Source organism: Colletotrichum karsti, assembly GCF_011947395.1.
Source record: "Colletotrichum karsti strain CkLH20 chromosome Unknown Scaffold18, whole genome shotgun sequence".
In the NCBI taxonomy this organism is placed as follows: domain Eukaryota; kingdom Fungi; phylum Ascomycota; class Sordariomycetes; order Glomerellales; family Glomerellaceae; genus Colletotrichum; species Colletotrichum karsti.
Genome location: NW_024065918.1, coordinates 491,584 through 514,882, shown reverse-complemented (window position 1 = coordinate 514,882; position 23,299 = coordinate 491,584). Strand labels below are relative to the sequence as shown.

Here is a 23,299-nt window from a genome sequence, read left to right as displayed (position 1 = left end):
AATTTCACTTAAATCCAGGCCTCGCTGGCCCGGAAATTGTCAAACACGCTGTCGTCTCTGCCACCACAGGGTCTCACCTTCCACTCGCTCGCTCGCTCGCTCGGCGGTGATGACTCGGCGTTTGCGTTTCGCACGTCCAGCTGCCTTCATGCGGCTGCGGCGTCTGACCAAAACATGAATCATGCCCGCGCGACTGGAAACGGGATCACGACCGTACGTGACCGCGAAGGAAAGCGACCACAACGGCCGCCGGCGATGCCATCAGGCTGACGTTCCTAAAAAGTGACGCCGAGATCTCTAGGGGGGGCCGCTACTAAATCATCCAACCCGGAAACGGCATGGGCGATGTATGCGCTTCCACGTGGCTCCGATCGATCCCACCTGTTCGTGTCATGGACGTGGTCGCCGGGGCGGCAGAAACGGACAAGGCAGGGAGCGCACCGAGACCCGCGGAGGAGGAGGCGCACGCTGGGCGCGGCCACCAAAAAAACATCTGCCGAAAGATCTTTTTTGGCTCGGGTAGCTGATACGCCACGTAGGAGGATTGTTTGTGTTATGGGACTTCGGCAGATGAAAGAGAGTGCGGTCTCTCGAGGCCGCTTGAGGGGTGGTCCCTGGAGGATTGGCATCACGGGCTTACCGGGTCTGCGGGTTCGCAGATGGGACGGAACAAGATGGAATGGATCAGGCAGAAGGAACGGACGGAAATCTGGGATCGCGAGTGCGAGGGAAAAAAGAAAGGGTCATGGACTTGATGGTGGACGGCCAAGATGGGCTTGGCTAAGCACCGAGCCGCACCGCGGCGGTTGCTGCTGCTTCTTGATTTAACAGCCAGCTTGTTCCCGACGCTGATCGCCAGAGCGCTGGAACCTCCGGCGGTAATATCACATCAGCGCGTTCTTCAACTAAGGAGCACATGGCGCGTAGACCAGCGACCGGGCAGTAATTCGGATACGGGACTGGATCTTGGTCGACACGTGCTGTGGTGAGCTTAGGACCATCGGGCGGTCTCTGGGCTGGCAATTAGGGTACGGGATCAATTGCCGACGAAGCTGGGCCTCGAAGTGGTGGTGCTGTTCTGGCCCAGGGCTGGAAGGCGTTTGGCTTGACCGGAATGACGAATCTGGAATCGTTCTCGCCATGCTACAGCCAGCGCCAACGTTGATTGCACGATTGCCGCGGTAGGTTTCTCCCGCCGGGCCAGCGTTACCGCACAGCTGAAGTCAACCTTGAGACGCTGTCGAGCAAAAAAGCAAGACGGCGGACGTCAAATCGATGCACTGCAACACACACCCCATCGGCTAGGTGTCGAAGGATGCAGCTGCGGGGAACCCTTGAGTTGTCAAAGTCTAGTCTGAGAGGACGTCCGGGGCGGGTATGCGGTGCGGAGCAATCGGGTTGTTGTCGGATATGGCAGGGCGGCTGAGAGCTAACCTCGGTGGTGGTGGTCGTCGTCGTCGTCTCGCGGCAAAGCAGGGCAGCGCTGAGGCTCCGGAATGTTGCACTCGTATTTTCAGTCAGACGTCAGTCAGCCGTCGGCGGTGAGGGCAGTCAACGATCGTTCGGGGCCGAAAACGTTTGGCCTGGCGCAGAGTCGCTTGGGATGACAGTTGATTGGTGTCCGGGGAGTTGATGGAGGGAGGCTGGACACGGGGAAACCAGATGGGGATGCATGGAGCTTGTCTTGGAAGTTGTGGAGGTGCTTGGGGTGTCTTCGGGCCACAGAGTCGGCAATGGCAATGGACTCGGATCGATTGTCATTTGGATTGTCTTTGATTTTGGCTTGTCCTTGACTGGGCCGGAGAAGACAGCGAGACACAAGGGACAAAGCGGTCAGGTCTGCCAACAAAGAACGAGTCCCTCTGCTGACTGAGGAACAGCTCAGAGACAAGAGACAGAATGAAGTCAGCCAGCGAGACATGCTGGAGTCTCTGGGCCATTCTGAGAGCATTTTACAACTGCCGTGCCCCCCACCGGATGCCATAGCCGTATGATGCCTGTTTCCAGCTCTTCGCGGGCCCCCCTCCCCCGCAGATAAGGTGTCACGGTGTTCTAACGGTGGGTCGTCGGCCGGCCGTCAGTTTACCGCCGACACCGTCTGACAGCTGCCCTCCTGGAATACTCTGTCTGCCGCAAGGACTGCGGTAAATGAAAGAGACGCAGTCATCTGGCTTTCTCTGCCACCAACCGAGTCTCGGCCATCCCGGTTCGACGGGGTTCGATCTGAACTGCAAATCTTTTTCGGTCCATCTCGTCCGCACTTGGGACGAGGGAATCGCACGAAATGCATCTGCCGAAGGTCGACTTGGTCATAACCAGCCTCGACACGCATTCTGGTGTCCACCAACCCAAGACCTGATCCCCTCCATCAGATCATATCCGTCGTATTGCAAATCCCGTGCGCGTCTGATGCCAAATGGCAATTCCAATTCCCGCCCGGCCCCTCATTCCCAATTGTCTCAACGACGAGAGCTTTCGCATGATTACCGATCTGGTGTCGCTACATCTCGAGGCACACGACATGACGACCACACGCAACCACAACTCCAGAGACACGACAACCCCCGGCTCGGTCCCATCGGCAGCGGAAACTCCCCTCTAAATCCCCTCAAAGACGGGGCACAAGGGGCACGTCGACTAGGGGTCCCCCTCCCTACCCCAGGATCTGTTGCACCTTGGCCAGACCTCCCCCCGGGCGTCATTCTGCCCGCCTCTGAGTGGTCGCCGTCTGCTGGCGGTACCTGAGGCCGACAGACCTGCGTTAAACCCGCGTTGCCCTACAGACACAAGCTACGGATACCTACCTTACCTCACGTTAGCCCGCGGCGCTGACGCCGCTGGCTGCTGCGTAAGGTGTGGCTTTCTATTTGCTGATTTGCGCCAGTGGTGACGTTGGACCCTCCTCCGGAGGCGATTCCACGCTGTTTTCCACGCTACACAAGGACCCCCGAGACACACGATTTGGGCCCTTTTGCCTCGTCCTATTTTCGAGGTACAATCGGCCTGGCTTGGGACCGGCCTCCTCAGGAGAGCGCTCCAACATCGACGGCGTAACGAGTAGTAGTCTGCGACTCTCGCGTGCTCCGGACGATTGACAATGTCCTAGTCCTGGTCATCCCGAACGCCCATTACTGATCAATCCCGCGAGTTATTCTCGAGAAATCCCCGGGCGGCTCGTCGGCACGGCGTCAAAAGCACCGACGCCTCTTCCACTCCCCAAAAAGCCATATCGACGTCTACCGTCCAGTCCCCCAACCCAGGATCCCAGAAAATCAGACCCCTTGCTGAATTCTAACTCTATTTCGCCCGCCCTTTTTCCATTTTGCTGTCTCATCTCGTACGAGACAAACCCCGACGTCCACGCTGCATTTCCGAGCGAGACCATTCCGAGGGTTACCCTTTCTGTCCTCAATTCCAACGGCGTACTATCTCTCGTCGTCGTCGTCTACCCTGGCCCGACTCACCAATATTACTTGCCGTGTCCGCCGCCGGATACATGCACGAACCTAAGCGCATCTGCCATCTTGAGTGACGTTCACTTGCTCCACCGCCGAGGCACAGGTGCATCTGCACGTCGACCATACGGCATGCCCCCTCGCATATCTTCCAGCCCCATAGGATCCGGTCGATGTGTCCCAAGATAGTAACTGGATAAATTGCTCTCGGTACCTGGCCCGGGTAATCGTCTGCTCGTCGGCTACATCAACCCATAACCGCCCCGTTGGTATTACAGAGCACGTTGCTCTCGTCTTTTGCTATCGCAACCAGCCACCTCATGACCACCCTTTTTTCAAGATGCACGGCATTACAGAGACAATACTGGAAACCTTTGCCCAGCACTGGCTGTCAATAGGTGCATCGCTTATTGTGGCCTGGCTGGTCAAGAACCACTACAACAATGGACTCAACAAGTATCCCGGGCCATTCCTGGCCTCGTTGACGGATTGGTGGCGCTTCTTTGACGTAAAGGGTCAGCGTCCAGAAGTAACACACAGGAAACTACACGAGAAGTACGGAGACGTTGTACGGCTGGGACCCAACACGCTATCGTTCGCGGATCCCGCCGCCCTCAAGACCATCTACGGGTTGAACAAGGGTTTTGTCAAGGTAACGGTCCTCAACCTTACGGTCGAACTCAGCTAACAGCACCAGTCCGACTTTTACGTTGTCCAGCAGTCCGTGGTCAAGGGCCACAGCCTGCAGTCGTTGTTCAGCACAACAGACAACAACTTCCACTCGCAGTTCCGCCGCTGCGTCAACTCGGCCTTTTCCATGTCGGCGTTGGTCCAGTATGAGCCGTTCGTCGACAACACCACCAAGCTGTTCCTGTCGCAGACTGAAAAGTTGTTCTCCGCGAGGGGCGAGAGCTGTGACTTTACGACATGGCTGCAGTTCTACGCCTTTGACGTGATCGGAGAGATCACCTACAGCAAGCGCCACGGCTTCGTCGAGAAGAACGAGGACATTGACGGTATCGTGGCGTACTTGAGCAAGCTGTTCCTCTACGTAGCACCCGTAAGTCTACGTCACCTCATCCAATGGACCGACTAACACCTCCAGATTGGCCAAATCCCCCTTCTCGACCGTTTGCTTCTCAAGAACCCCGTCTACCTCAAGCTGTCCCAGTGGGGTTTCATCGACTCGACCTTCCCCGTCGCCCGCTTCGCCAGGGCACGCATGGCCGAGCGTCTCCCCGAGCTCAACGGTAATGAGCCCCTGCTGCCCCTCACCAACGGCAAGAAGCAAGCCCAGCAACCCGACCTCCTTTCCAAGTTCCTGGCCGCACGCGAGGCCCGCCCCGACTTCATGACGGACGTCCTGGTGCAGACCATGGCCGTGAGCATGGCCTTCGCCGGCTCCGAGACGACGGCCATCAGCCTGGCCGCCGTCTTCTACTACCTTCTTCGCACCCCAACGGCGCTGGCGCGGCTGAGGGAAGAGCTGGACCAGTTCGGCAGGGACGGAGGCTTCAGCGACACTGAGACGGGGCTGGTCACCTGGACCGAGAGCCAGAAGCTGGTCTACCTCGACGCCTGCATCAAGGAGGCCTTCCGCATGCACCCGGCCGCCGGTCTGCCTCTGGAGCGCATCGTTCCCGAGCAGGGTGCCGAGATCGCCGGTACCTTCGTCAAGGGCGGCACCATCGTCGGATGCAGCGCGTGGATCATCCACCAACGACCCGAGATCTTTGGTTCCGACGCCGACACCTACCGACCGGAGCGGTGGCTCGTAGACGAGACCAAGGACCGCGAGGCAGAGGAGCAGCGCATCAAGGAGATGAACGGCCACATGTTCCAGTTCGGCATGGGCAGCAGGACGTGCATCGGCAAAAATATTAGCTTGCTCGAAGTTTACAAGTTGGTGCCGAGTCTCTTGAGGAGATTTGACGTGAGTGCCCTGTATCTCAATGACGACGTATCGCTAACAGTACGCAGATCAAGTTCACCGACCCGAGCCAGGAGTGGCAGCTCGTGAACGCGTGGTTTGTCAAGCAGAACAACTTCCACACAAAGTTCCAACTGAGGGATATCGTCAAACCCGAGCTCAAGGAGAAGTCATGAGCGATGATGTACGATGGAGTGACGAGATCATGACAATAGATATTTAAAATGTCATATAAATCGAATACATGTCTATACAATCAATAGGCCCTTTTATCCATCATCATATGTGACCGGTCTACAGGATATCTTTCGGCAACAGGAATGCAGCTGATAAAACAGAAACGGAATCATCTCATCGCTCAAGCCCACTCGAACTCGTTCTTCAGCCCCTCCGCACCGCTCTTGTCGTCAGCGTCGAGGTACCCGCAGATCCGGCCCTGCGGATCCCACGCTCTGCGCACCTCCATCAACCTCTTGCCCTGCTCGTCACCCCAGAACTTGGTCCGACGCAGCCGGAAGTCGGCATCGCCCAGGTAGCTCCCCGCAGACTTCCTCTCCACCTCCTTCATCACGTCGCTCACCCAACCCTGGCACCTCTCGTCGTCCTCCGCGTCCGGGTAGATGGTGTACAGCGCGAAGTAGTGGTCACTCTGCATGCTCAGCGCCATGTCCGGCATCGTCGTCTCCGCGTCCTTCTTCTCCCCGAGCTGCTGCTGCCGCCGACGCGAACACGGGTTCATGGAGAAGTACAGCGCGAACGACTGCGGCGTCGGCAGCGTCGTGAAGGCCTTCTTCAGCACGGCGGGCACGTCGGCGTCGTTGGAGACGTACGCGTTCTCGGAGACGTACCGGTGCGCGGGCGGGTTCGCCGCGTCCTGGTCGACGTACTGCTGCGGCAGCGACGTCGGGTTCGCGAAGACGGTCGCCAGGGGACGCGGCGGGTGGCTCGAGTGCAGCGGGATCAGCGGCTCCGGGTTCGGGCCGAAGGAGAGGAAGTTGGCCATGACCTGCGGGGAGTCGGCCCCCGGCGGCGTCAGGGTCAAGAGCACGATCTCCGTCGTCGGGGCGGCCGTCGGGCAGATCTGTGATGTTAGTTCTCGATTTGCAAGTGAGAGACGGACGTAACAAACCTTGATGACCCAGTTCAGGATCTCCTCGAAGCGGTCGAGGGAGTAAAAGTACAGCGACTGGTACATGCCCGTCAGGGGCCGGGTCCGGAGGTGGAACCGGGTGACGATGGCAGGGAACCCGGGCCCGGACCCGCGCGCCGCCCAGAACAGGTCCGCGTTCTCCGTCTCGGAGCACCGGAGCTCCCGCCCATCGGCCGTGACGACTTCGATGGCCTCGATGTTCTCGCAAGCCCAGCCCCAGTTCTGCAATAGTCAGCGCCGACCCCTCACCATCACACAAGAGAGAACTCACCTTGCAATTCCACCCCATACCACCCTGCAACAAGAACCCCCCCAGCCCGACATCAGGGCAATGGCCGCCAGGAAACCACCTCCCGACGCCCTCCTCGCTCTCGTCCCCGGGCCCGCCAATCTGCCCCGCCAGGAACCCGTTCACCTCCCTCCCCGTCCTCGCCGGCGCCACGCTCACGACACCCGTGCTCCTGTCATACGCGATGTCGTCCTTGCCGAGACCCCCGAGGTCCAGCAGCAGCGCCTCGTCGCGGACGGACCACGCGGCCCAGCTGTGCCCGCCGCTGCGCACGCTCACGCGCCACCCCTTCTCGGCGGCGAGCCTCACGGCCTCCGCGACGTGCGCGCGGTGCGTGGCCCGCACGACGGCGACGGGCCGCCGGGAGAAGTCGCGCAGGGCGTTGAAGACGCGGCCCCAGACCGCCAGGGAGTAGTCCGTGAAGGGGGTGTCCTCGGCGTAGAGGATCGGCAGGGGCGGAGCGGACATCTTTGATACTGTTCTAACGGGTTTCCCCTGGGTGTGTGTGTCGAAAAAGATTGTCTTGAGTTGCGATTTCGAGAGTTTCAAGACAACACTCGACGATCGACGGAGTGCAGCAGACCTCGTGGCAGATAAGACAAAAACCTCAACAGTCAGTCGTACGGCCCTGGACCTCTCGAGTTTCGCGGAACAAAGGCTCGACGAAGAACAAAAGAGACCTCCCCGCCACAAAAAAAAAAAACCTAGGATGGTGGCGAGTGGTCTGGACGAATGCAGCGCAAAAACAAACAACTCGAGCCCTTTCAGCTCAAGGCACGCTACATACACTTCCTGTCAGCCTATCAGTTCCTCGTTCTTTTACAAACAAAACTCGTGGGAAAACCATACCGGTGTTAAAACTAAGCTTAAGCCGAATAAGCTTCAAATGCCTCCCGCTAAAGAACCACAATTTCTCTTCTCGGTAGATGGGTAATGTTCTGGAGTGTCAAAGAGTCAAATCACAGAGTCCAATTGACCAAGTAGAGCAGCAAACCTGAGGCCGGCAAGTTCTGAATAAGTATTGCAATGAGGTTTCATCGCGTCGAGAGAACGAAGTCACCGTACGTACGTAGTCATCCTCCACCGTGGCACCTCCACCGCCGCCGCCCAGCGGGACCTCCTCCTCCTCCTCCCCCACTCACCCGCCGCCGACCATTGGCCCCAGCTTCCCCCCATGATTCGTGTGTTCTGTTTGGTTTCACGGGATGCGGGAGGCCTGGCCCGGGTGGTGTCTTCCTGCAGCTCAGCCGGACGGGCCGCTGACGAAGCTGCCGTGGCGCGCATCGTCGAACCGCCGTCGCCGTATTCGGCACTGCCACCTCGTGGCTGGGGGCTCGCGCCGGTGAATTCGTAGTCACTCATACTCAATTCACCAATTGTCAGATTGCAGTCACCTGTCAAATCATGAGACCTCATATGCAGCGAGAGGAAAAGGGGGTATCGTCCATTGCTACCTCGTCCCATCACACGCGTTCCTCCATAATTACATCGCGCCCGACGCAACGCAGTACAGCACTCAACATCTCTCCATCCATCTCCTGCAAGATCAATTTGGTACAAGTACGCAAAACAAGCACCTTCTTCTTCCATGCCGGGCCAGACGTCCTGTCCGGGCCTGCATAAACCCCCGTGCTGTATTAAAACAAAACCTCCGATCCGGCCGCGCGGAACGAGGAGAAACGGCCAAAAGCCCTGCGTGCTACAGTCAGGCGGCGAGCCTGCTAGCCAAACCAGACGTGTGTGCTTTTTGTTCACTGCGGCATGCTCAGTTGTTGTCGAGCCGCGGCTGCTGCTGAAAGTCCGTGATGGACTCCAGCATGGCCAGGTTCTTCTCCTGCATGTCGCGGTCCATGTTGTGGATCTGGTTCGCGTTGACTCTAGCTCGTTGCAGCTGGGAAACCGTTAGCATGCATTTCAAAATCCAAGACGGGGAGCATCAAGCAGGGCGATCCCACCACAGCAAGTGCCTCGGAGGAATGGTCTTCTTCCTCACCTTCCGCGGGCTGGGCGCCGTTCGCTTCGTCGTCGGCGTCGGCGAATCTGCTGGCCGAAAGACCCTTAGGCTTTGCGGCTGCCGCGTTGGCCTGTGACTGTCAGTGATGAACCGTCGTGATGTTAAAAGTGCGTACCTTGGCCTCTGCAACCTCGGCGTCCTTCACCTTGAGCTGGGCCTGCAACTCCTCAACACCCTTCTCCCTGTCGGTCAGTGTCTTCTTCAGACCGTCAATCTGCTCCTCCAGGTGCCTGCGCTTGGCCTGCTCCTCCTCCACAATCTTGGTCATCGTGTCGTTGAGCTCCTCGTAGTCGGCCTTGTACGTCTTGAGCTGCTTGTCGGCCTCGAGCTTGGATGCCTCGAGTTCCTTCTGAGCGAGCAACAGGTCCTCCTTGACGTCCTCGACCTCCTGCTTGGCGACAGTGAGGCTGGTCTGGACGACGTGGAGCTCCTGCTCGAGACCCTTCTTGACGTTTGCGAGCTGCTCGCGGAGACCGTCCACCTCGGTCGTGTCGGGAGGGGTCGGGGACTTGTTCTTGACGGCATCGAGGGCTGCCTCGGCCTCAGCGCGAGCCATCTTTTCGTGCGCAAACATCTGACCGAGCTCACCGTTCTCTTGCTCAATCTGGGCCTTCTCGGCCTCCGCCTTGGCGACGGACTCCTTGGCCGCCTCGAGGGCAGACTTGAGCGCGGCAGCTTCGGCCTTTTGCTTGGCAATCTCGTCGGCAAGGGTCTCGCTCTTGGTCTCGTACTGGTTCGTCAGCTCTGCCACGACCTTGGCCTGGGCTTGCTTCAGCTCCTCAAGCTCGGTCTGCGCGCCGGAAGCGGCCTGCTGCTTCAGGGCGTCCAGCTGCTCGGCGTGCATCGTGATGAGCTTCTCGACCTCGGCGGAGTGAGTGTCGTCGAGGTTTCGCTTGGCCTCGGCGAGGGCGGCGGCGCTCGACGTCTCGGTCTCCCTAAGTCTAGTCAGAGCCTCCTCAAGCTGGAGCTTCAAAGTCTTGAGCTCCTCGGACTGCGCGCTGCCGGCGTCCTTGGCAGAGGAAAGCTCAGCCTGGTGAGCGGCAAGGAGCTTCTCCTTGGCATCGGCGAGTTCGGCCTCGTGTGCGGCGACGAGCTTCGCGCGGGTCTCGGCAAGCTCGGCCTCGTAGGTGGCACGCAGCTTCTCGGTGGTGGACGCGAGCTCTTCCTTGTGGGCAGCAATCAGCTTCTCCTTGTCACCAGCGCTCTCGGACAGGGCAAGGGCCTTCTCCTTCTCGCTGGCAATCTCAGCCAGCAGCTTCTCCCTCTCTCCGGAGGTCTCGGCCTTGAGAGCCTCGACAACCTCGGCGTGGGACGCCTTGAGGGCCTCGATCTGCTTGGCCAAGCCGGACTCGCTGTCGCTCTTGAGGATTTCGAGCTGCTTCGCGTGGCTGTCCTTCAGGCTCTGCAGTTCGGCGAGCTGGGCATCCTTATCGGCGGAGGCACCGCTCTTGGCACCCTCGATCTCCTCGGCATGGCTAGCACGGAGGGCATCCAGAGCCTTCTGGTGCTCGGCCTCCTTGGCCTCCAAAGCAGCGACGGCAGCGGCCAGCTCAGCCTTGGCAGCCTCGAGGGCCTGAGTGTGGCTCTCGCTGGAGTCAGCCTGGGCCTTGGTGAGGTTGCCATGCTGGGACTCGAGCTCGCCGTGCTTGGTAGTAAGCGCGGTGTGCTGGGTCTCCAACTCGCCGTACTTGGAGGTCACGTCGGTGTGTTGCGACTCAAGCTCGCCGTGCTTCTTCTCCAACTCGTTGTGCTTGGCCTCAAGGTCCTGGAACTTGCGCTTGAAGAATGCGTCTCCCTTGAGCGACTCGATTTCTTCTTCGTAGTCCGCCGACACCTGCTTGAGCTCGGCGTCGTGCTTCTTGACCTGGTTAGAGTGCTCCTCCTTGGCCTTCTCGAGAGCCTCATCCTTGGCGGCAATCTCCTTCTTGATGTCGTCGATCTGCTGCTTGAACTCGAGAGCCTCCTCTTGAGCCTGGGCAAGCTCGGTTTGGGCCTGAGCGAGCTTAGACTCGACCTCGGCAACAAGAGCTTGGGAAGCGGCCAGCTCGGCAACCTTGGCGTCCAGGTCAGCCTTGGCCTGCTCGGCAGCCTGCTCCGCGGCCTCGAGCTTGCTCTTGAGCTCGGCGATCTCGCCCTCGACGGCGGCAAGCTTGGCCTTGTGGGATTCCAGCTCGGCGTTGACCTTGCTCTCGTGGGCGACCTCGAGCTCGTTCTGGGAGGACGTGAGGTCGTCGATCTTCTTCTGCAGCTCGGCGACGGCGGCCTCGTGGCTCGACTTGATGCTGGCCAGGGCCTCCTCGTGGTCGGCGGAGGCGGACTTGCCCTGGTTGAGCTCTTCGGCGTGCTTGGCCTCGAGGGCTTCGAAGGCGGCCTTGTGCTGGTCGTTGAGGGAGTTCTGGAGCTCCTCGAGCTTGTTGGCGTGCTCCTCCATGGCCTGGGTCAGGGCGGTCTGGCTCTCCTTCAACTTCTCCTCGTGTTCGGCCTGGAGGGTCTCGAGGGACTGCTTCAGCGAGGCGAGCTCGGTCTCGGCGGCTTCCTTGGCGGCGATCGCCTCCTTGTACTCGCTTTGCTGTTTCTCCAAGTCAGCATCGGTGGCGACAAGATGTTCGTTGGCCTCATCCACCTGGTTCTCGAGCTCGGCTTGCTTAGCTTGCAGTTCGGCCACCTGGTCTTGGTGGGCCTTTTGGATGTCGTGGACGGCACTCTGGACCTGGGCGGCCTCCTGGCTTGTGGCCTCGCCCATCTGGGAAAGCTTCTCCTGGGACTGCTGCACCTGTGTCTTGAGCTCGGTAAGCAGGGACTCCTTCTCGGTCAGCTGGGACTCCTTTTCGTTGAGCTGGGCCTTGAGCTGCTCAATCTCCTTGGTCAGGGCCTCGGACGCGCCGCCCGAATCCGGACGGATCGAGGGTCGCGAGGTTCTCGTAGGCGCGGCGGTCGAGCTAGCGGCGGTCGAGAGACGCTTCTTGGCCTCGGCGACGGCGCCGCCGCCGCTGCCGGTAGCGGGCGAGCGGGTGCTCGTCGACGACGGGCGAGGCGCGCCGCTGATGGAGGATCGCGAGGCGGTTGTGGAGGTCCTCGGGGCGGTCGAGCTGCTCACGGAGCTGGTGGGTCTCCTGGCGGCGGCCGTGGCAGCGCCGGCAGTGGTGGTCGAGGTCCTCTTCTCCTTGCTCGGCGAGCCGGCGCTGCTGGGGACGGCCGAGGTGCGGCGGACCGTCCTCTTGGTCTCATCCTCAGAGGCGGACACGCTGGGACGCGAGCGGTGGGTGGCCGTGGACGTCGTGCTCGGGGCCCTGCGAGTAGCGCTGCTCGTCGTGCTCGTGGTGCTACCGGGAGGACGGGTGGGAGGCTTGCTCAGGCCGCCGGCGACGCGGGAAGTCGACGAGGTGGTGCCGGCGGGCCGCGCGGTGCTCGACGTTGAGGAGGCGGAGGCGGCAGGACGGCGGGCGGTCGTCGTGGTTCCGGAGCTCGACGTGGGCTTCTTCAGGGAGGAAGCGGCGGACGCGGTGGACTTGGTGCTCGGCGAGCGGGGCGCGGCCTTGGGCGCATCGTCGTGCTGGACGACCTCGAAGCTATCGGCGTCGGACATGGTTGGAGATTATCGTGGGACGGCTCAGAAGGGTTTGTCGATGGGCAATTCTGTCGGCGCGTGTCATGTCAGCCAGAAGTCCGTAGGGGGGGGATGGTATTTCGGGTAGCTGCAGGAATTGAAAGACATTGCGGAGGGTGGGAGACACGACATGTCTTGGTGGGAGCTGGTCGTGGCAAGCTGCATTGACCCCTCACAGAGGGCAATTGGGACAACGGCGGAATGGGATAGATGAACTCACCTCGCGACGTCGCACACTGTCTCGTTCTCCTTTCTTTTCCTCTGCGAAAGCGCTGAGGGTTCGCCGTGGGACACAGCGAAAACAAGGCGAGGTAAACAACAGCAGAGCAAGGAAAGATACACGGGACAACAGCTCGGGTGATCCTATCTACAAGCTTGGAGCTCTGTTCAGTGGTGAAGCTGAGCAGAGAGGAATTGGATCGGGGGAGGTGCTGGGTAGAAGGAGATGAGAGGTGTGAGGTGTCTTATTAGGTAAGGTCGCGGGCGAGGATATAGAAAAAAGTTGCTTGAGGATTGAGGTGCGGCGTGGATGGAGACGCTGGGCTGGACACGGCCACGACAAGGAGGAAGGTCCCCTTCGGATAAGGTGATGGATGCATGGGATGGGCGGTGGTATGGGGACGGGCACAGCAGGCACAGCACAGGCGCTGCACTAAATGTGTGGGTGAACTGGCATTAGGCGGCCCTTGCAGCACTGACACCCGACGAGAACAGCGCCCAGATTACGCGAAGCCGCCTACGACGCAGGCCAACAGCGGTAACAGGACAGGGGTGGGAGGTGGAGTGGGGACCTCTTATGTAAGTAAGTGCCTTAGCTGAGAGCTTCAGAATTGGCCACTGTAGCCTCTGATCTTTTCCCGTTTTCACCCTTTTTCATGTTTCATTCTCATTAACAGAAATAATACCTCAGGCATTTCGATCAGAATCACCCAGTGCAGACGGTGCAGACTTACAACGCAGCCCCTGACTGGCCTGGCAGCCCTGGCAGGCTTGAGCAGATAAGGTGCCAAACAAACAGCCAGTGGACGGTGCTGACAGCGGCTCTCGCTTCAGGAGCTCGGGCAGTGGGTCCGTCCCGGGCTTGTCATTTGCTGGACGGGACATTGGACGCCAGGAAGCAGCTGCATCCAATTGGCTTCCAGCGGCATCCGCCTTCGGTACTCGGTACCTACCTCCACGTTCCACGTCCCACGTTCCAAACCTCCACGTCCATCTTTTCATCTCGGGCCTTGGACGCGCCTGTTCCAGCATCTTTATGCATCAACCTGTTGCGCCGTTTCAATTCGCCCAGGTGCCCCGTAGCCAGACGGCGAGCAAGATCGGCGCAGGTATGGCATTGACGACTGCCCAACTCTGATGTAACTGGCCACCGCCGACCGTCAGACCTCGATGCCTTGGAATGATGCCCGAACTCGGATCTCAGTCTCTCACAGAAGCGCTCGCTATCCGCAGTGTGCTGAGGCAAGGTGCCCGGCGGCAAGCCACCCGGAATCGACCAAATAAACCCTCCTGAACCCCTGAACTAACATGATTAGCAACTCACGTGTGGCCCCGCGAAGTGCCTCTCTTTGCCTCTTTAGCTCGTGTCAACTCCCCTGCCAAAGGAACAGAAAGAGACAAAATTACGAGTCGCAAAGGGGCACGAGCTACGTTTGCCAATATCCACGGAAATTGTCCTCAGGTAGCTCGAGAACCCCCGCGCTTTCATCTGATATTCCCTCAATTACGAGGAGTCATCGGATGGAAGCACATGTTTATTCCGTTGTGCGCGCCGTCGATTGAATGATTCCGATTGAGTGATTCTCAAAAGTCGTCAGCTCTCAATCAGCCTCATTTCTTCAACGCCCTCCTCTGGCATGGATTTGCCGGCCACAACACCATCGACAAAAATCAAGGGTCCACCTCCGCCTCACCTCCACGCACCTTGCTGGCCGTTCGATTGAATGTCACCGTGAACATGTCTCGCATCCCCCGATCCTGCGCGACAGCAAACACCACATGAACCCCTCCACCGCCCGCTGTCCACAAAGCCCAAGACGCCCAATCGCCGATGCGCTGTCACCATGTCACCGCAGCCCACTCCGCCGCGATGTGGCACCTCACCGTTGGCCCGCCTCAACGGGACGGTGACAGCCAACGGAGCTGCGTCGTCGCCCAGGGAGCCCGACCCGGACTCGTCATCGGGGGAGGGCTACGCGATTGCGATTGAGTGCCTAACTTGATCTCCCCGTTGTTTTCGCTACCGGTGCTGTGTCTTTGTGGGATATCTGGGGCCCATCCTAGACAGTCGGGACCGATCAACGTAAGAAGCCATATTGCCGTCAATCACCGCCAACGGGATATGTCTTAGATATTCAGACAGAACAGGAACCAACTCAATTACTCACGAAACTCAAACTGTTCACTCACTGTTTGCTTTCGTATCCTTACTGTTCACGGTACTTCCACAGGTCCGCACCCTAAGCCTACAGATTGCGACAGGACCTTCCACTGCACTTAAACCATGCAATGTCTAAGAGAAGGTCCCCAAGGCTGGACTTATCGAAACCATTATTTCCAGTTCTGCTGTTGTTGTTTGTCTTGCTTTCTTCTATTGAGAGCTGGTACGGGGTTGAAGTGACATTATCTAAGAGGAGAATCATGAAAAAGGAATCCGGGTAGGCCGCAAAGCTCCTGAAGAGCATACAGCACCAGCTAAACTACGTTTTTCACATCCAAGATCCCTAAAGCTTAAACTCTGAATCTCTTACTTTTCAATACGATATTTCGTAAAGCCGGTTTATCGAAGTCACAATTCCTTCTCGCAATTAGTTGGGACCTCCATCATGGCGCTGAGGATGAGCTCCGCCATGGCCCGGCGCCTTCCCAGACTTCTTCTTCCATGTCAGCCATCACATCTTCTGCATCGACGACTCTTTTCAGTCAGGGCCATCTACTCATCTTTCCCGGCCACACTTCATTACTACAGTCCTCACCTCAACTCATCTCTATTCGACAACGAAGAAAATGACAAACGGCCAGACGACATATACGATGAAGCTGTGATCGTAGACAAGGACGGCACCGTGTTCCCGGCCGTTTCCAAAACTTCCGGTTCGTTTTCTTCTTACCTTCCGTGGATGAGATGCTAAAATTGGATAGTTTCGAACGGCGCCGTCATGTTTCCGAATACATTCATGATGCAGGAACTCGTCCGCGGCTACTACGACGAGACCCTCGATCGCGCGGACGAGGGCAAGCGAGTTGATGTCCCCTTTATCTTCACCATCCCTAAAGGTGAGAGAGATAGCTGACCCATGGCCGTGAATCAAGTCTGACGGAGGGCTGTATAGGAACCCCGATCCCTGGCCACTTGATTCTGATCAACGAATTCATCTCCCGGTTCAGTCTTCAACCATCACGCGGTATGCCGCTGAAAGGTGCTTCCTGGGAACCTAGTGTGCTGCAGTGACATACTCATGAGACTATACAGATTTGAACCAAGCTCTGGACGAGTTCTATAATGAACATGCTCGCAAGGAGACTGTGAAGGACTGGCTCAGGGCACACCCCTTTCAAGGTGCCATAGCAGATGACGCGGATGCCGAATGGATGGCCAAGTAGTTCATGGAAAGGGCCGATACTGTAGTTTTGATGTTCTGACTACTAGGAAATAATGGTAATGGGTCTGATTTGCATAGAATGAGTCTTTTGGCGCGGGATGCAATGACATGACAGTCCACCTCATTCATAAATTCAACCGTCTGGAGCCAGTGTAAAGCCTCCCGGAACACGCTCACCCAAACCGGCACTTCATTTTCAGTTAAGAGACCAAGTAGCTCTGCTTAATGCGCAGCCAATCCGTCCCCTCACTGCTGTTCCATGAAAAGCCGCATCCGTCTGCCAGTGTACCCTCGTCCAGAGTTCCAAGCCACGGAATCCCCAACACCTCATGCTTCAGTAGCCTCCGGGTACGCCTCGAGCCACTGCCTCCTCGTGAATACTTTCGCATGAACCAGAAGAAACCTCGTAATCTTCTCATCTAGCTCTGAACATCGATGCGTAAGCCTCCAAGTAACAAGAAAACCCACAGCCAGGGGCCTTACCGGTGACGTTCATCACTACCGCCGGCTGCAGGGAGTAATGGTCCCATCGCTCGTGGACCAGCACAAGGTCCTCGGGGAGTTTGGTTCCTTCGGCCCGTTAAGTAATCCTTTAGTCCTCGATAGTGATCCAAGGCCGATAAACTCACCTGCAGGGACAGAATACACGATGGTATCAAGTCCGCGGTACCGGCGCGAGACCAGGAATTGCTGGTACGGCGAGTTCGGGCGCATCGATGCACCGTTGGGAGCTGATTCAACACTTCAGTCACTTTCACAATGTTGGGATGCTTCAGCTGACGGACCTTTATACGTCGACGGGTTGAGAGCCTTCGGATGAACGAGGTTTTTCTCTGCAAAGATGTCGTACTTTTCTCGCTCGGGTGTCCAGACGCGCACCTTGACGAGGGGCCCGTTGTTCACTCGGAACAGCTCCCTCGGGAACTTTCTGAACACCGCTATTAGATTTGACGTCGACATTCTCTATTCGATGTAGTTGCGACTTCACAACAGAATTTAGTTTCAGGATGTGGCATGTTTTCAATGGAGACGGGACGTAGACAGATGTATCAACGACCTTGGTGGTTGAGGACCTTGCCGGCTGAAGCCATCAAGCACCAATTCAATCACATAAGCGATGGGAGCAGCAAACAAAGTAGTCAGACATATTCTCATCACTAGACTAGTAGACATAAGGACCAACAGCTATCGATAAAACTACAAATTGTATTCACTCAAACTGTCTTACTATTACAAACATACACATCTAATAATCATCATCAGAGTCGGTGTCCTCATCGGGGACCAGCGCTCGGTATCGCCGGCTGGCCAGGTCCTCCTCGATGCCGCCCTCGCTCTCGGGGTCGACGTATCCCTCGCCGCCGAACAGACTGAGGGCGACAGGGAGGAAGATGAGGGCGTGGGTGCCGGCGAACACGACAAGGGCCAGCCAGACACGGAAGTAGTAGATTTCAAAGATCTTGGACCTCGTGAAAGCGAGGACGCAAACTCCCAACAGCTTAGTGACCGTGATGCCGGAGAAGACAGAGCTTCCCACGTTGACAAGGGCGGTCCACGCGCGCGCGTCACGTCCACGGAAGCGGTTCTTAGCTCGCTCCATGACGGTGCGGGACGGGAACATGAAGGCCCTCGCGATGTGTGCGCAGAACTCGACGCCAATGCCCACGCAGATGATCAGGTTGACCAGCGAGACTGCGTTGAGGGAGACGCCGAACACTGCCATGGCGCCGATGATGTCAACCACCGTCATGCAAACCGTAACGGTGACGACCAGGGCAGTGAGAAGCGATCCCAGGAGGATGGAGGAGATGATGAAGATGATGGCCACGGCGGAACCAAGAAGAGCACCGGTCAGCGAGACGATGCTGGCGTACTGGTCAAAGAAGATGTAGAAGAGACTGTAAGGGAAGACGTCGACGCCCGTCTGGCGCGTGATGTCGGATGCGATTCTGCGGGCAGCCGACATGGCGTTGATGAAGTCGTCCTGGCTGCGCAGGGGCGTGTGCATGGTTCTGAAATGACTGGCCGGGATGGTGTCCCTCTCGGAGTCGATCACCACGGCATCGCTGTACGCGGCCTGACCGCCCAACGGGCAGTCATCATTGGTGGGCGCCTTGAGGAATCTCTCGAGGTAGTGGATGAACTCTCCGTCTTGCGGCATGCCGGAGAGCGTGATGTTCCACGGCGGGTTGCGGTCAGCGAAACATGCCTTGCCGTTCTCGACGCAGCACGAGTCGCCGAGGTCGGGGTTCAGCCACTGGAAGTAGTCGTCAATCCAGCTGGCAGTGGGCGTGGAGATGAACGAGACCTCGGGCCTCTTGCGTTCGCCTTCTAGGATGTTGGCGAGGGAGAATTGGTCGCAGGTCGTGAACCTGGCGCATATCTCACGCTGGTGCTTGCGCTGGGTGGCGTTAAACTCTCTGGTAACAAAGTAAACAGGAGGGCCGGTCTCCATGTAGGCGTAGAGATCGTTGAAGTAGGGAATGAGGTAGGATCCATCCGGGATGGCGACGCGCTGGTCGAGACCGAGCTGGACCTCCGGGATCAAAGCGATTCCCGCGGCGAAGATACCGAGGAAGACCGCAATGATGGCGACCTTGGCCTGGCGGGCGAGAATAGCAGGGGCGTAGGTTCGGCGGATGAACTGTTGAAGCAGGCTTTCCTCGGGAACCTCGTAGAACCTGGCGCTGCCGTTCCCGTTGCTGCCGCTGAGGTGGACCCGAGCGGCCTTAACTTGGAGGCAGGGGATGCAGTCGGCTCGGTGGTCCTCGACGCGGATCTGGTTCATAGCCAAGACAGACACAAACAGAGTGATCTGAAGGATGGCGTTGATGAAGACAGCACCGGCGGCGTAGGCAGCAAAGTTGCGGACTGCTGGCATGCCGACGGCGGTTCCAAGAGCAAAGGCGACAGTCTCGGTCAAAGCTGAAAAGAGGATAGACGGTCCCATGCGGCCGAGGGCCTTAGCGATGCGTTCCTCGACCATCTCGTCAGGGTGGCTGACGTTGACGCGCTCGAACTCGTGGACAATCAGGAAGATGTTGTCTACACCGACGGCAAGGACGATGAAGGGGATGACCTCGGCGATGATGAGGGTGGCCTTGAGACCAGCCCAGGAGAAGAGGCCGATGGAGGCGCTGATGGACATGAGCACGATGAGGATACCGACGACGCCGAGGCTGAACTTGGACTGAACCAGAGCAACGGAGGGGTTCCTGATCATGTCACGGATGGACAGTGTGGTGGAGCCCAGGGCGAGGGAGGCGTAGAGGAACATGATGATGTAGCTGATGATCACGATCTTGGCGTCGGTGTTGGTGGACTTGTTGAGCTCCTGCTCCAAGCTGACCTCCGTTGAGAACGACAGGCGTAGTCCGCGCTCCTTGGCTTCCTCCTGGGCAATGAGGAGGCGATCGCGGAGGGCATTTTCCCAGTCCATGGCGCGCTCGACGGCAGGGGTGCCCTCGGCGGCGTTCTTGACGACCCAGTTGATGGTGATGGCGGTGGCCTTGGCAGGGTCTTCCTCGTAGTTTCCGAGGATCATGTTCGGCTCGATAGGCTGGCCAAAGTCTGGGCGGCACTCAACAGGCGATTTCGCGCACTGTCGGAGCTGGTCTTGCCAGGTGTCCCGTCCGACGAGCGAAGGCTCATTCCCGAAGTAGGCCGCAACGGACTGGACTACGCAGGCGGTACCGGTCGGCTTCAGGCAGATGTCATTGAGGGTAGCACCATACTTGGCACCCTTCAGCTGCTTGACGCTCTTCTCGACTTCCATCCACCAGAGCAGAGTGTCGTAGCTGAGGACGGGGGCAGGGCCGTTCTGGTCGTTGACCAAGAACGCCTTCTCGGCACGGTAGAAGGGACCGAACTGGTCATCGAAGAAGGCCTTCTCTTGCGCAGCAGGAGACGTAGGGCTGACCCAGAGGCGAGCGGGGTCCTTCTCAATGTCGAACCTGACCCAGCCGGCACTGAGAATGACGACGAAGATGAGGGAGAGACCAATAGTGATTCCCTGGTAACGCGCCGCCGCGTGTCCTAGCTTGCTGAAGGCCGCGTCACACCACGTGTTGATCTTGTAGTAGCGCTGAGGGCGGTCAAACATAGCACCGTTTTGAACCAGATCACCCTCGTCCTCGTCGTCGCTGGGAGAGGCGTCCTGCAGGAGTCTGAGACGCTCGCTCTCCCTCCTGGCGCGTCGCCTCCAGTAAACGTGGCCAACGACGGCAGCGATGGCGGAGAAGAGGAGGACGCTGTAGGAGAAGATGGCCGCAAAGGAAAGGCAAGGCAGCACACCGACATGGCATTCGCCGGGCTTCTTGACGGCCGGGAGCTCAGGGCACACCGCAGGGCAGTCGACACAGGCGCAGCGGAAGTTGGGGTCCTCGTCGTTGCACTTCTTGGGCGTCATCTCCCGGGGCGCCATATCGGGCTCGGTGTAGGTGGTGGGAAAGTTGATCTGGAACGGCGAGCCGATGATTTTCTCGTCGCCCAGGAATTTGAGCAGCTGCGAGTAGTTCTTGGCGCCGCCGCCGATGAAGTCGATCGCCTTGGAGTTGGAGGGTCCGAACTTGACCTCCTTGCAGCTGTCGTAGAAACCAGTTCCGTATTCCTCGGAGATCAGCTGGTCCAGCTCGGTGACCATCTCCTTCTTGTTCTTTTCCATCGTCTTGGTGACATTGAGGAACAATGATTGATCGGGTGAGCAAGTAAAGGTGCAGAACAGGTTGAAAAAGTTGTCCTTGCAGGCAGGGCAGGAGGATACGATCTGGTTCGGGGTGCCGAGCTCGGAGGCGAGCGCTTTCACCTGCGTTGGTTAGCCATCGTTCGAATAGCCTGTCACGAAGAACTTGCCTGCTCAGCATCGCAGCACACCGGTCCTGAGTTCCATTTCGCTCCGCAGAGGTCGACGATCTGCTGTCGCAGCTTCTCGTCGGGGTCCTCGGCAAGACCGTTATCAACACAGGGCAGCTGTTTGCCGAAGAAACTCTTCGATCCGCAGTGTCCTCGAATTGCGCATCGTCCGGCTTCGTGTTTTGGCGTAAACGGCTCTGCTGCCGCACCGTTCAAGCCGGCCAACAGAAGTCCGCCGGCTCCGAGGAGCTTCCACAGGGCCATCGCGTGTGTCGCCGCGCAGCGGCAGTGTTCGGTTGATTATCGGTGGTGTTCAGTGGTGGACACGAGACGATGGGGGGGTGATGAGGGAGGTCCGACCAGAACGAAGATGCCGTCGAAAGGAAAGAGGTTGACGACGATGGTGATGCGTTGAGAAGACAGGTGTGCGGCGACAACAAGCTCTGGGAGCTCCGGTTACCTGAATGGCCGGTTGGCACTTGCGACACACCCGCGTGCCTGTGCTGCGTCATCCGCACCGACTGCCCACGCTCCTGCCACAGGCTTGCATCGGAAGTGGGGACCTCCACATCCGCATTCCATTGGTCGGCTAAGCTCCAGCCACCCGACCTGGAAGTCCATGACGAAGAGAGTCACGTGGCGGCGGGTGGCCTGCTTCCGTAGATGCCGTCCACGTTACCATCGATGTTTGTTTGTCAATACTAACATTGTGGTCCTCATTATCTTAGCCGTCCTGGTATCAGCTGGTGTTCCGCCTTGTGTTACTGCGCTGGATCGACTTTCACACAGATGAATGTGGAGTAGCCCCTCTAGGGAATTGCCGAACCCGTTCCGCTTATTATGCCGTCCACATTATGCCGGACCGAGTTGTGGATCCCGGCAGCCCGGGACGTCCTGGCGGAACACCGCACTAAGTGCTTGAAAGAAGCTAGACAGCATTGAATGTTCTCTATGGTGTTGGGAAGCATCGTTCCCTAAGTCTCTGTCGTTGCTGGTCACCGTCGTCGCCATTGCCACAAAGGGTGAAATGTGTGCTGCCATAGAAGAAATGGCAGGAGAAGCCCATTAACATGCGATTCCCTATCGGGTTGAAAAGAGAAACGTCGCGACTTCCTTGAACAAAGTAAAGGTAGGTACGATTGTACATCTCTCTGGGCAGTTCCCCCGGACCTTCTCAATCAACAAATGGGACATACATATATAAATGCATACGGTTCTGCCTGAACACAACGGGAACCTCCCTTGATCAAACCAGCCGATCACCATCTTATCAGCACCGTATTGAACTACACTCCCACCTTCACACAAGTATCCCAACTTGAACATCCTTCACTCATACGGCCCTCACCCAAATAGCCCAACATGAGCCTCGAAATGTCGACCTGCCCGGCGAACTACACCGTAACGCAGACAACCGCCAGCACCATAAACAGCAAGCCGGCATCGATCTACCTCCCAGACTATGGTGTGCCGTGGCCAACCGCCAGGTCCGAAGACAACATGTCGGCGTTCACCTGGCCCGAAATCACCGGCGAACCGCAGGCAACCAAGAAGACCAAAGACTCCTTTCTGACGGTGACCTTTCCTCCAGACTACGCTGTACCCAAGACCGAATGCAGAAGCTCATTGCCGCCGTGGCGGAATTGGCGCAATGGTGGCTTCCCCTTCTCATGGCCTACCGCCGCAGAAATTCAGTACAGTCACGAGATGTTTGTCCGTCTTTGGGCGGTGCTTTTCTGGGTCCTAGCTGCGCGTAGCATCAACCACAATTTCATCTACTGGCAATACGTAGAGCCGAGGAAAGCTCAAATTGTCGCGCAGACACGTGTCTGGCAGCACCGACTTCACCTACCTCTGCTCATACCAAACACTGGGCCGGGTATCTCAGATCACGCATTCAACAGCATGCAACTATACTTGTGGCAACTCTTGTGTGTGTACATAATCCACACGTACTTCTAGGCGGCCGGGGTGGGTGGAGAACCCGACGAACAACTTTACATGTTGTTGGCGTGGAATACTGGTACATTCCGTGTTTTTTAGCAAAAACTTGTGGACAACATGGTCAGAGGGGGGCTTTGATTAGAGAGAGAGACACGAAGGAATGGGATGGAGCATCAACAGCGGTAGTTAAATAATGCTAGCATCGAATAAAGCGCAGCATGTTATCGTTCGGGAGTTTATTACATGGAATCGTGACTGCAGACAATGCAAGATTTGGCTGTTGCGGTTCTGAGACAACTCCGAGCGATCGATTATCTCCGTGTTTTCACGCTCGATCGCAAACCAAGGCTTTCTTTTCTCGGATGATGGTATGTGATGGTACTGGTACAACTTGTTTATGCGCAAATGCGAGCATGCGAGCGGAATGGCTTCTAGGAAATATGACCCCCAGACCAGC

At 57.9% G+C, this 23,299-nt stretch overlaps 7 protein-coding genes across 7 annotated transcripts; 3 read left to right on the top strand and 4 right to left on the bottom strand.

The window, feature by feature from the left end:
• Positions 1–3,795: 3,795 nt before the first annotated feature.
• CkaCkLH20_06242 (cytochrome P450) lies at positions 3,796–5,561 on the top strand (the record flags this gene model as incomplete). The annotated part of the gene is made up of 4 exons (XM_038888959.1): positions 3,796–4,107; positions 4,153–4,515; positions 4,561–5,388; positions 5,436–5,561. 4 exons carry the CDS (start codon positions 3,796–3,798, stop codon positions 5,559–5,561), a joined length of 1,629 nt encoding a protein of 542 aa, XP_038745760.1.
• Positions 5,562–5,743: 182 nt separating this feature from the next.
• Positions 5,744–7,292, bottom strand: CkaCkLH20_06241 (FAD binding domain-containing protein; the record flags this gene model as incomplete). Its single annotated transcript, XM_038888958.1, has 3 exons — positions 5,744–6,466; positions 6,515–6,757; positions 6,807–7,292. 3 exons carry the CDS (start codon positions 7,290–7,292, stop codon positions 5,744–5,746), a joined length of 1,452 nt encoding a protein of 483 aa, XP_038745759.1.
• Positions 7,293–8,589: 1,297 nt separating this feature from the next.
• CkaCkLH20_06240 (viral A-type inclusion protein repeat domain-containing protein) lies at positions 8,590–12,424 on the bottom strand (the record flags this gene model as incomplete). The annotated part of the gene is made up of 3 exons (XM_038888957.1): positions 8,590–8,715; positions 8,780–8,908; positions 8,954–12,424. 3 exons carry the CDS (start codon positions 12,422–12,424, stop codon positions 8,590–8,592), a joined length of 3,726 nt encoding a protein of 1,241 aa, XP_038745758.1.
• A 2,084-nt stretch (positions 12,425–14,508) lies between these two features.
• Positions 14,509–16,048, top strand: CkaCkLH20_06239 (uncharacterized protein; the record flags this gene model as incomplete). The annotated part of the gene is made up of 5 exons (XM_038888956.1): positions 14,509–14,654; positions 15,372–15,538; positions 15,587–15,721; positions 15,778–15,849; positions 15,918–16,048. 5 exons carry the CDS (start codon positions 14,509–14,511, stop codon positions 16,046–16,048), a joined length of 651 nt encoding a protein of 216 aa, XP_038745757.1.
• Positions 16,049–16,374: 326 nt separating this feature from the next.
• On the bottom strand, positions 16,375–17,007 carry CkaCkLH20_06238 (uncharacterized protein; the record flags this gene model as incomplete). Its single annotated transcript, XM_038888955.1, has 4 exons — positions 16,375–16,472; positions 16,531–16,617; positions 16,677–16,778; positions 16,833–17,007. 4 exons carry the CDS (start codon positions 17,005–17,007, stop codon positions 16,375–16,377), a joined length of 462 nt encoding a protein of 153 aa, XP_038745756.1.
• A 286-nt stretch (positions 17,008–17,293) lies between these two features.
• On the bottom strand, positions 17,294–21,162 carry CkaCkLH20_06237 (patched sphingolipid transporter; the record flags this gene model as incomplete). The annotated part of the gene is made up of 2 exons (XM_038888954.1): positions 17,294–20,844; positions 20,895–21,162. 2 exons carry the CDS (start codon positions 21,160–21,162, stop codon positions 17,294–17,296), a joined length of 3,819 nt encoding a protein of 1,272 aa, XP_038745755.1.
• Positions 21,163–22,260: 1,098 nt separating this feature from the next.
• On the top strand, positions 22,261–22,860 carry CkaCkLH20_06236 (uncharacterized protein; the record flags this gene model as incomplete). The annotated part of the gene is made up of 1 exon (XM_038888953.1): positions 22,261–22,860. One exon carries the CDS (start codon positions 22,261–22,263, stop codon positions 22,858–22,860), a length of 600 nt encoding a protein of 199 aa, XP_038745754.1.
• Between the last annotated feature and the right edge of the window lie 439 nt (positions 22,861–23,299).